We start from the raw sequence: 12,475 nt of genomic DNA, 5'->3' as shown, positions 1-12,475 counted from the left end.
TGAAGGGCTTACGCGCTCGCTAATGGGTTTGTTTCATCACTGGGTGTCAAGATGGTAACTTAAGACGAGCGTTATCATCCCTTCATTGATTGATTACGTGTTAGGAATTAGGACAATGGTGAGGAATAGAATGTAGATTAATGGTGTCTTGGTGGAAATGATAGCAAAAATGTTTATTCAGTGTAAAGAACATGACATCATCAGTTACATGAAGTTGAACGATCTCAGCTGTAACTCCTCTGAAAACTCTAAAAACTAGGGATGGGCGAGTACCGATACCAGGTATCGGTATCGGGCCGATACCAGCCTTTTTTCAAGTACTCGAGTACTCGTGATGCAGACGAGTACAAGCGACCGATGGCAGAGGGGGAAGACGTTAAGTGAGTCCTCCTTGCCTGTAACTGGCGCTAGCTTGCAGCAGTTTTTCACCAAAACTTCACCGGTTTGGAAATACTTCAAAATTGTGAATCTTAAACTAAAAGAGCATTTTTGTGTTTTATTTTGAGCGTGAAGACTATTGAAGAGTGACTGTGCTGTTTTTTTTGTCAAAATTAAAGGAAATATATTTGTTTAAAAATATCTTTTAGTGATTTTTTTTATTTGTCAAAATGTACTACTGGTATCGGCAGTTGGTATCGGTATCGGTGAGTACTGAGGATCTGAGTATCGGTATCGGTCTGAAAAAAAGTGGTATCGAACATCCCTACTAAAAACCCTTAAAATGTGAAGTGACAAACTAACAAAAACAAAAAAAAGTTTAATCTAGAATCCAAAAGTGAAACGGACTTGTTTGGATCCACTTTCGGTTTCCTGGAAACTTGCAACAATACGGTAAAATTCAGCAGGTAAACCATCAGTGTTCAATGATTCTTCTGGTACCAAATTTGAACTGATCGCAATGGGAATGACTCATCTGCACAAATGCAAGAACCCTACTGCTTTTAAAGGCCGTCCAACCCTTAGACGGCTGACTGAGCCAAGCCATATTTTATTATCAGCGCTCTGCTCATTTTATCAGGAAATAGCAACACTGGAAAATTCCAAAGAGCATAAGGTCACGTACATATCGTTGGACTCAATTTCTCACCAAATTCTAACTGGTTGTTTCTTGGTCAACAGGGGCAAAGAGGGCATCCTGGTCCTGCCGGTCTGCCTGGGGAACCCGTGAGTATTTTATTTAATTATTTTTCCATCAGCTGTTATTGAGAACTTGACTTTTTAAAACCTTGAAACCATGAGTGCTTACTGTTCTTATGAGGCCTGGTTTACAAAATCACATGCAACAAGCGGGTGCAAACTTGATAAACACGTGCAAACAGATGCGGAATCTGATCTATATCTGCCAAACACGCTATAATGCCGAGCAGTCATTTTGTGCATTGTGGGAGGAGCATATGCAAATAGATTAGGTTTGCACGTGCAATGTGATTTATCAAACCTGAGACGAATTGTGCCGTTGACATTAAATGCCGTGTCTAGCATGACACAGGCAAAATGCCAGAAACAGAAATTATTATATATAAGATCATTATTCAGAATTATTTATAAGGACATCTGATAATCAGGAAAATGCTTCAATTAGGTCAGATGTCGGAGTTTGTGGAATGTTTCCCTCATTTATTTAATTTTACGATTTTACTCAAAACCTCCACTGTACTATCTAAAAAGACGACTATGCAGCACGGGCTCCCTGGACGTCTTTTATTTATAGATACAAAACAGGACGTGAGAGGGGATATTAACCTAGAAACATCAGCTATCAGTTGTTCAGGAATCTTGGCGGGAACGCGAGAGACTGCTGGCAAGCGCACAAGTGGGCTAAACGCTTTGGACACCCGAGGCTATTTGCTGCACTCCCACACTCCCAAATCTTGTGCACTCTCTCTGCTAATTAACTTCCTGTCTCGTCCAGCTTCAGATGCAAATATGACCAACATGTCTTTGTATTTATTGCATGCATATTATAGCTTTTGCAGCTAGTTCTCAAATTTAGTGGCAATATTGTGCACGAGTTAAAATGCCATTCAGAAGTACGCCAGGCATAACAAATGGGGACAATGCTGCTTTTTAAATCTCTTTTCCTCATAATGCATTACAAAAAAAAACTCATTTGCAACCAAAATGACATCGTGGCCCTCCCCAAGCACCACTAGAATCTTTAATTTGGTGTTAGCGTGTTTGTATAATAAATTTGAAATCGCTTTTTTGACTCTACTAACCACAGATGATAACATTCCTTACTTTTATTGCAGCTTCTTTAACAATGAACGCTGTAATTGTAGCCATTGAATAAGAAAGTGTTTCCAACTTAGTCAACAGTACAAACAGCCCGTGAAATATTTTGCATTTAATTGTTTTATTAAGTAATCATTGGAAGTTTGTAGTTGCTTTCACAATAGTCCCAGTGGGCGGATTTGTGGTGGAAGAACAAGTCATTTATGTTGTAATTTTATTGTAATCAAAAAATAATATGAATGTAACATGGATGAATTCCACATTATGCTGCATTATTTTAAAAGAGGAATTGCAGCACGTTTTAGGGTTCATATCTATGAGCAATCCATTCTAATTCTAATGTGCATTCTTAATTATGTCATTAGAAACAATCAAGTGTGAACAAAGCATGCATATACTATGGGAGGAAGGGGCTGCTCAATTATGAAGAAAATATTAATCACGATTAATTTGGTCATATTTGCAATCACAATTAGGACAATCATTTGTTTTTTGGTACAAAACAAGAAAATGTTTTAACATATAAAAAATATTAAGATAAATACATTTCTTTGAAACATTATCATTATGCAAGGTCCTTTTGGAACAAACAATTTCTTAAATTAGTCATTTTAAAATAAAAAACATGCAAATATATACAATTAAATGACTCAAAATTAGTATTAATAATCTTTTATTTTTGTTTACGATTATGCAGATTTTGTATTTGTAGAGTGTAATAAATGAAATTGTACTTGAGTGTCATTTAATTGCACAGGAAGTTACAAAAACAGTTTCCCTCCTCAAATATGACATTTTAGTTAATATCATATTTGTATCGGACCACTTTGTAGTTACGGCTTCCCTGGCTCAGAGGGCCGATTTGACGGTGAAACCAAATAAATGTTGAATCATCTGATCGCATTATTACATATACAAAACAAACTGATAGTTTGTTTAATTATTGTTCAAGTTACTGTATAAAGTTTAACATTTTGTGTTGTTGTCAAATCTCAACGTGATCATTTATTACACATGACAATTTTTTGGGGGGTACATATTTGAGCAAGGATCATGGAAGTGGACACACATGATTTGCTTTCACGGGCCACATCGAATGATATAGCGAGCCGGATATGGCCCCCGAACCTTGAGTTTGACACCTGTGGATTATCTGTATATCATTTCTAAGGCTAGTAGATGTGAACAAAAAGAATCATGGATAGGTATGATTATCATAACATTTGAAATCATCCTCGTTATGTGAACCTCATGAAGTATGAGTGAAACGGCGCGAAACAGAAGCATGACACCAGCGCTCGTTATTTCATGTGCAGCGATCACCGACAAATGTGAAATTTTGGCACAGTCTCTCTTCACCGAGCGTTTAAAGTGTGACGCTGCTCACTCGCCTCGAGCGACACTCGCATGCCGAAACAAGACTTCTTTCATGATGCTATTTGCGTGTTTATCCATAACCGCCGCGTTTGTTTCATTATAAGACTTTTTCCATCCCATTACTCCAGCGAGTGTGCCTCCAAAACTGAAAACACATGTACATTAAATAAGAGTATACTTCCCTTCTAACTTTTACCTCCTTACTTGTCTCGCTTAGTAGACTTTTGTGCTGATATGTTTCATTTCTTCTCTCCAAAGGGTAAACGGGGAGCAGACGGAAGCCCCGGGGTCAAAGGTTATCCTGGCAGGCAGGTGCAGTAAATCTAGCAGTGTTGGTTGAACAGGGCCACACACACACAGAAACACACACAAAGGATATCATCATTGTGCATTATGCTCTTAAAATAAGAGCAAATTTCAGGTTTTTTAAGACGCTAACTTGGCATCCTTAAATGTGTTGAGTTAGCAATGCTATGGTAACCATTCAGTATGCAAGTTTTTCTATGTATTAGTTTGTCACTTAATGAAAATATTATCATAAAAAGAAACCATTCCTGAACCTGTACGTGAAAAACTTAGACCAAAGTCTAAAGCAATATTTTCCAACTGGTGGGAGGCCAAAAGTGGGTTGCAGATATTTTCTGGGTGAGTTGTTTTTCCTCTTGAGCACTTGAGATTTATTTTAAATGAATTAAATACATTACAAATAAAATATTAGTACTGTTACTATTCTTGTAGTTATTTCTCAATCATTTTTAACATTTCAAGTATCACATTTACATTATCTCCATTTTATCATAAAATAACATAATTTGCTATTCTTAACTCATTCGCTCCCAGCCATTTTCACAGAAACAATCCCGTTCGCTCACGGCTGTTTTACTGGATTTTGACTGATTTTGCAAGGCCCAATGAATATTGTCCTTTATTGCTATAAAAACATGGAACCTATCAAAAGAAAGATTAAAGTCTCTTCTTTCATCAAGAAAAAAAAGTATGTTTATATCTGTTTTCTTTTTGTAGCAATTAGCATTAGAATATAGCTAGGTTTTATCAATTTTCACAAATCTATTTAGAATTGTGAGTAATTGATCTTTTTTTTTCAACAAAACAAAAAAACGGATAAATACGTTTTGGGACACTTAAAACATTTTTAAAAAACGTATTTATATGTTTTTGGGAGCAAATGAGTTTTAATGTATAATTTGTAATTTTATTTTCTTAGGTTTTTTTGCCCCTGTTTTATTTTTACATAATGCAGTTATAGCACCCCTACTTAGTTATTTAATAAGATGCTTTTAAATACATGGACTTTAGGCAAAACCCCAATAAAAGAAATGGTAGAGAAAGCAAAGTGATGAAGGAATTAAAAAATTTAAAGGTCAAAGAGGCCAGACTAAGCCAAAAGTCAAAGATGTTAAAGTGTGTCTCGCCTTTTAACCTTTACTTAACCTTAACCAAACAATTTTTTTCCCTCACATTTGTATATTTAAGGTATCTTCGGGTCTCGCCATTTGCCTCCCGCGGTGCACTTATTATGTCAAAGGTCTGGCGCCTGCGGGTGGTTTTGCTTACTGCGTTGGTGATGGATGAGGTTTTAGCACCCCATACCACGAGCAGGCTGGAAATGGGCCGCACAGTGGCCACGTCTTCCAAACTGGCAGATGAGCTTGATGCGTTCACTGGCATTCAGTCTGAGAGCTGAACGCCAGCCAAAATACTCATACAATTTCATCAAGCTGCTGAATGTATCCCAGCGGAACGCATTGGATTTATAGTCTGCCACGTCTGTAAGATGTTTTTATGTGAAGAATACAGGTCACATGCACATGATGTGCGCCTATAAGTACTGGAGATCATAACATGCCAGAAAAAAAAAAATGTCGTGGCTGGTTTGGGTTTGACACATTTACGACAAAACAAAACTGTCAGATTATGAGACTGTGTTGGCTGCATGACTGGCAGCGACGTGTATCTCTTCACTACCAAGACCAAGTTAAAAAATATATACCCCAGAGACCAAACACGAGTGCTACAGTAGCAACTTTTACCAAGTGTCTTTTTAGAAAACCATCTACCGGTACTCAACTCAACTTTATTTATAGCGCACTTAAAAAACAACCATCGCTGCATCCAAAGTGCTGCACATGGAGTAAAAATCAGACATACCAAAAACAAAGTCTAGTCAACCAAGATGCACCGACTGAAATTTTGCTTGATTGTTTGAGAAATTTCAAAGGATGTTTGGTCAGATATATTTCGCTTGTTGTTATTTGATGATCAACATTGCTGACTGTAACCACAAACACACATTCTTTATATTTTTCTTTTACATTCAGGGATTACCTGGGCCTATAGGTGATATGGGACCAAAGGGAGCAAAGGTGAGTTAAATGTCACGATAAATACATATTTTAGGATTTTCATATGCATTGCATGGTTAGGCCACACTGTAAAAACAGTTGGGTCAGAAATAACCCAATTTGGGTCAAAAAGGGATCGACCCAACTGCTCGGGTTAATCTTTGAGACCAAAATGTTGGGTTGTTGAATAAATATAAGTAAAAATAAAAATAATGGTTGTTTTGCAAAAATCCATTGAATTTTTTTTTTCCCGTTTTTGGTTGCCAAAATGATTAACCCGTTGGGTCAATAACCTCATTTAGGTAAAAACTGGACTGATTCACTACTTTTTGACCCATTTTTGGAGGGTTGTTTTGTACAAAACTTAACTTGTGATTTTTGGGGGCGTCCTTTTTTATAAAATGGGGGTTGTTTGGACATAATAACATAAAAGATTGGGTCAAATTGACCCAAGTAGTGATTTGCTACATTTTTAACCCACTGAGTGAACACAAAACTCCATAAATTGGGTTATAGATAATTCATTTGACCCAGCCTGTTGGTTGAAATGAATAACCCAAAAATTTGGTTCAACCCAAAAAAAATTGGGTGAAATTGACGCAAGAAGTCACTTGGTCCATTTTTGACCCAACTGCTTTTACAGTGTAGTATAGACTTGACTCAGAAATTACCTCTGCAATGAATTTTTTGACTCTGATGTTATCTATCAATAAGCTCTATTCTTGATCTCAGATAGTGCATCGAGTTTATGGTGCGAGTTCCTTGTAATGTCTGTTTCTCCACCGAGCAGGTCGGGGCAGAAGGGTCTTCAGAGATTCTTGATGCGAGGGTATGTGCCCTTGGACTACATCGTGGAAGCCAGCACCATGCAGTCCATGGGCATATACACCGGCCTCAAGGCCTGGCTCCTCTTCAACAACATGGAAAATTCACAGCTAATGTCTTTGAAAGATGTGTTTCCTTACTTGTGATGCCCCCCACTTCATTCCACCTCCCTCTCCTAATCTCTTTAGGGGCACATCGGCATCCCCGGGCTCTCTGGCCTTCCTGGTCCTGATGGCGAGAGAGTGAGTGTCAGTGGTGCCGCTCCAAATGAGCCAAGCGATTAAATTCACTCATTTCAAATTCATTAAATTGTACAGGCGAGGTCCAGCGGTGCAAATTAGAACAGTCCCTGGTGGGAAAATTGGATTGAGTGAGATGTAAACCTTTTAAACCCCTTCGCAATCGATTTGCGTGAGTGAATGAGGACCGTGGACCAGACTGTTGGTGCTACAAGTTCAACACTGCATAAGTAATGTGATTACAGTATATTTGGCCAAGCTTTTGAACCATCGGTGTAAGATATGTGCCTTGAATGGAAGTGCATTGACAGTCATATTAATAATTAATAACTCAGAGACATCACCACTATCCGATGTGTCTCATACTTTGGACACACGGATGCACGATCAGGGGTGCAAGGCGGTCTCCAATTGCTTACTTCACATGTGTATCCGAATACCAGTACATATTCTGGAAAGGGTGATTTATTTTATTATAAACGCACTTTTTGTGTGCCAATCTCATAAAGCGAGTCAATTTCTGCTTCCGCAACGCCAAGGACTGTATGCACTTCGACCACCCAAATTTTAAAAAGAATGAGGGGAGCCGCTTCGATTGGCTGGTAGTCGGCTGAGTTCCATCCTATAAGCCTACAAGTCAAACAAAAATACTAAAAAGAAAGTTCCATTTTTTTAGCGATTGTAACATTATGCACAGTTAGAACAACACGACAACACAACGCTTAAAGGGATACTTGACTCATTGGGCCATTTTCAGCAGTGAAAAGTTAGTATTTTGTCTAGAATTAAATTTATAACTTCATTATTTTTCATGTACAATTAATATCTTTAAAAACTAATTTTTCCACTCACTTAACTGAGCCATGATTGGTCGTTACCTACTTCCTCAGCACAGGTGATGTCATCTTCAGTCGACAGCAAGTGGAAACATTTGTTTTTAAAGGTATTAATTGTACATGAAAAATGATGACGTGATCACATAAATTATAGACAAAATGAAAAGGGCTCAATGAGTCAAGTATCCCTTTAATTATAAGAAAATAAAAGAAAATAAAAACTACCGGTAGTACAGTAGTAAAATTGTACTGAAATGTTCAACAGGCATTTCATAATTATTTAAAAGTTAAATACAACTAAACTGTACTTAATCAATGTTTTCAATTGGACTAAAAAAAAAAAAAAAAAAAAAAAAAAAAAAAAAAAGTTGATACCGCTAGTTTGAACATTTAATTCAGTGATTCTTTCATATACCACTAGAGGGAGCTGTTTTTTCTTATTTGTTTGTTTGTTTGTTTTTGTTTCAGGGAAATCCGGGCGTTCATGGGAAGAAGGGCGAGATGGGTAGGCCGGTAAAGTTTTCTCTCAACACACTTTTCATCATCTTCATTTACAGACCCTGATTTTTCGGAAAGCCATATGGAGAAATTTGCCCAATAATATCTTTACAATAGCCTTTTTTTTTTTTTTTTTTAACCATTTATGACTGAAATATCTTTTCATTATCAGATTAAGACCTTGGCTCTTTACAATGGGTACTCCTACAAGCCTCTAGCCAATAGTTTTCAGACTGGATTCAGCTTCGAATTTCCTTCTTTCTGCGGGTGTGACAACGTGTGCGAATTGTGTATATGAAGAAAGGAGTGTGCAGTTTCATATTTTCTGGCCACATGTGGCAGTAACGATTGAAAATTAATTTTCTACATTGAGCAGCTTTAAGCTCTTGACAGTAAGCATCTCATTCATGAAGGGACTAAGAATGTGATTTTTTTTTTTGGTATTCATTGTTTTGTATTTTTAAATAAAGTTCAAAAATGCTTTTCCTGCAGTTTGAAGACACTTAAGAAAACGCAGCACATCATGCTTGTTTTTCATTAGCATCCTTTGCTAATACAAAGTGTCAGTTGTGGTTTTGGCCCTTCGGCACAGCGAGCCACACACCAGGCAAAGTCTGTCGTCAACGGCGCCTGGAAGTCAGCCTTCCATCCGCGAGGTCTTACATGGAAACCGGTGATACCGCTCATGAGCGCTCGTGTCAACGTGATGAGTCCCAGCGGGCGAGTCGGCTCGTACGTTTCGACATGAACGCGGCGGCCAAAAGCGAGCCTCATCGTAGAACTTGCCATGAGTTATTTCGCTTTCAGTGAGCTCATTTGCTTTGCATAATGTTCTTCGTTTTCTTCTCTGAGTCAGCAGAAGAGAAACGGCCTCCACATAAGACACAAGCGTGTTCATATGTAGATGTGCTATTCGAAAGAAGTCACAGTTGTTTCATGCTCTGCTGTTAATTAAATTAAGCGTACAAATAAATGACTGGCTGAAGTTTCTTAGACGGATCCTCTTGTGAAAAAAACAAAAAAAGTCTCGCCAATTTGTTAAAGACGTGCATGTGTTTCTGATCAAACCAAGACATTTATTGGCATTTCTGGAAAGAGGCAACATTTTCCACATTTCCTGTGGGCTTCATGTTGCACCAATTACTGCTTATTGCTTCATCCACATCAGCCAAATGTTCCAGATCAGATGCACAAAGAAAACGAGTATCTTTTGGTATCATGAAATGAATCGACCCTCAGTCAGCAACATTTTATTTTTGGGTCATCATTCCTGTCTTTCACAGGCGTGTGGGGATGTTTTCCCGCGAAGTGCATGTTAACCTTGGCATGCTGATAAGCATGTGTCACGTTTTTGTTCAGTCTTCATAATGGAATTAGCAGCAACAGTCGCAATTTAAAAAAAAAAAAAAAAAAAACGCTGCCGTAAGCATTTTGTGGGTTCATGGGCCAAGCAGCTTTAGTCAACCATGTGGGCAAGTGTTGGTGGATTCTGACACGTACGCTATTGGAATTTCCTGCCAGTCTGTCACAAATGAAGCGTGGGGAGTGCATCTGATGGGATCTGCTCGGTTTTAATTTGCAAACTTCTTAACACTTCACGCGCAATTGAACGAGAGCGTAACAGTAACAAGACTGTGAAAAAGCCACTCAGTTCCCCTCTACTTACATAACGGCCTTGTCTGTCTGCTTAGGGATTTCCCGGCGACTTTGGAGAAAGAGGACCCCCTGGCTTTGATGGCAACCCTGTAAGTATATAATGACAATGAACTCTATAGAAGTGCACAATTTACATCGATAAAAGGCAAAAAGCAATGGGAGATGAACAGAGGGAGCAGGTCTGCCCAAAAATATGAAACATTCATACCTTCTGAGTTTTGCTTGTCCTTATGAGGGTCAGAGGTAAGCTTGAGACTTTCGCCGCTGACTTAAAACGAGAGGCGGGGTACACCCTGGACTGGTCGCCAGTCAATCCCAACATGCATGTTTTGGGAAAATGGGAGGAACTCAGAGTAAGTGTAGAATAAGCATAGGAAGATTCCGATTTCAGACATTCAAACCCAAAACCTCTCAACTATACAGCAGACGTGCTAACCTCCCAACATAGCAGACATACCGTAGCAATGAAAATTAAAAGAAAATCAAGCTTGTTCCAGGGCCTAACTCTTGTCATTATAAAAATCTTAACTATGCAAAGTGCGTCTGGAATTTTTTCAAAACCAGCAGCCACTTCAAGCGTATATTCTTCTTCTTTTCGTTTTCTCTTGATACTCCTAGTTAAGGCTTGTTTTTCTTTGGAATAGGTGTTGAATAAAGTCACACATTAAAAAAAAAAAAAAAAAAAAAAAAACACAAGGAGAGATATTTTTTTTAAACTTGCTGATCTTAGATCTTCTTAGGTTTTGTGTGAGTTAAAAGGAATATTGTACAACCTCAGGGGAGTTCTACCTCAGAGGTTCCACTGTACTTGAAAAAAACAACAACAAAAAACAGTAGTGTCCTTGTTTTGACATAAAGCAATCATCTTTGAAAGTTGGAAAGCACAACACTTTTGTGTTGATAAAATTCCCAACAGACGGGGTTCTTGCTCGGGGCAATGATAATGTAGGATACTAATCGGAAGAATTGCTACCATTAGACCAGGCAGTAGTTCCGTATGTAACCTGGCTCTTCGGATTCTTTGGTGCTCTCCTCTATGGTTGCAACAATGATGGTTGAAATTTGTGTGGGTGGGATTGAGTTCTTGGTTAGGTAGATGAGTAATGGGGCACCTGTGTAGGAATTAGTTGACTATGTAACAAAGCTATCATGCCAAACAGCCTGGTATTAAGAGTTATGGTCAATGGGCTGATTTTCCTACCCAAAAGACCTGGGTTGAGGGCAGCACTCCCGAGTTCCATAAGTGGAGTCGGACCTGGAACCAAATTCCCTGTGGTCAATCAGTTTAATAATACAGAGTCGATGCAAAAATTCTCTCGCAGCATTGTAAGTTTCAGTTCGACTGCCATCGTCTTGACCTCTCAGATCTTCCGCCCCAGGCCTCATTTCCTGTCTGGTTTAGGAAGTAGGTCACATTTGGCTGCTTTCATCTCCTGTCGTCCTTCGGAGAACCAGAGGAGGTGACAGGAAGGCCACGCTGGGCCGTTTGTCATCCATCCCTCCGCTTGCCGTATAGCTGGGAGAGGATGTGGACATGGCATGCGGCCGCCGGATTGATAACCTGGACAACAGAAGTCTCTGTGTGTTGCGCGCCAAGTGCTCAGTCAGCGGGCTAGACTGAAACAAAAAACCGGCGCAGAAATGCACTGGATTAACTTGCGTATCCTTGGGTCTAATTTCTTCCCTCCCTTTTCTCTCGAAGGGCGACCTTGGAGCGCCTGGTCCACATGGAGTTCCCGGTCTTCTTGTAAGTAATGCAACTGACCCAATCCACTCAATGTTTGGACTGCAGGATTTCCTTATCTGTCTTTTGTTTGCGTTGTTCCTAAAGGGTGAGATGGGTCCTACTGGCATTATGAGTTTACCAGGACCTCCAGGACTCAAGGTAATCACTGTAACCCGTCTCCATGGTGATACGATATGAAAACAAAAGCACACTTTGGCCTGTTATTCCTTAGGCGTTTGTCTTTTTGCTTCCAAGGGAGTGCCAGGAAACAGCGGTGAAACCGGACTGAAAGGTGATAAGGTGATCTGCATATGTATTTCTTAGATTATTAGTCCTCAAACAACATTACGTCAGCCGAGTCTACTAAACTACCTTAGATACACAATGAGCACCTGCATGTAATGGACAAAGCCAATGTGCCCGTAAAATCACATATTGGCGGATTGTCCTGAAAGGCAACCGCAATATTCTTCCATGTAACAACTAATATTTTTAAGAGATATAAATTTCTAAATAAAACCAGGATTCATCTATTGCACTTGACAATGTTTTCTCAAAAGCAAGACTGACGGATAGTTATTGCTTTTGGCATTTTTGATGACTTGCATGGAGTTTCAGTATATCCTCCTATTGCTTCTCAGCCACAAAATGATCATGTGGTAACTGAAGTGATGTTGAATCACTGTTATTTTGACAGTTTACAACAAGTTTTACAGTGGT

General features: G+C 38.9%; 1 protein-coding gene across 3 annotated transcripts in view; it reads left to right on the top strand.

The window, feature by feature from the left end:
* The window catches only part of LOC144019234 (uncharacterized), a 55,122-nt gene that overhangs the window by 20,968 nt on the left and 21,679 nt on the right, over window positions 1–12,475 (top strand). For all 3 annotated transcript variants that reach the window (XM_077522167.1, XM_077522168.1, XM_077522166.1), the window contains 9 exons: window positions 1,120–1,164; window positions 3,871–3,924; window positions 5,952–5,996; window positions 6,989–7,042; window positions 8,344–8,388; window positions 10,065–10,118; window positions 11,732–11,776; window positions 11,861–11,914; window positions 12,011–12,055. In XM_077522167.1, coding sequence (XP_077378293.1) covers window positions 1,120–1,164; window positions 3,871–3,924; window positions 5,952–5,996; window positions 6,989–7,042; window positions 8,344–8,388; window positions 10,065–10,118; window positions 11,732–11,776; window positions 11,861–11,914; window positions 12,011–12,055 — 441 coding nt within the window. The remainder of the gene's footprint in view (window positions 1–1,119; window positions 1,165–3,870; window positions 3,925–5,951; window positions 5,997–6,988; window positions 7,043–8,343; window positions 8,389–10,064; window positions 10,119–11,731; window positions 11,777–11,860; window positions 11,915–12,010; window positions 12,056–12,475) is intronic.

Source organism: Festucalex cinctus, chromosome 5 (assembly GCF_051991245.1).
Source record: "Festucalex cinctus isolate MCC-2025b chromosome 5, RoL_Fcin_1.0, whole genome shotgun sequence".
NCBI lineage: Eukaryota > Metazoa > Chordata > Actinopteri > Syngnathiformes > Syngnathidae > Festucalex > Festucalex cinctus.
Note: the sequence above shows the minus strand (reverse complement) of the source record. Positions and strands in the feature narration are given on the sequence as shown.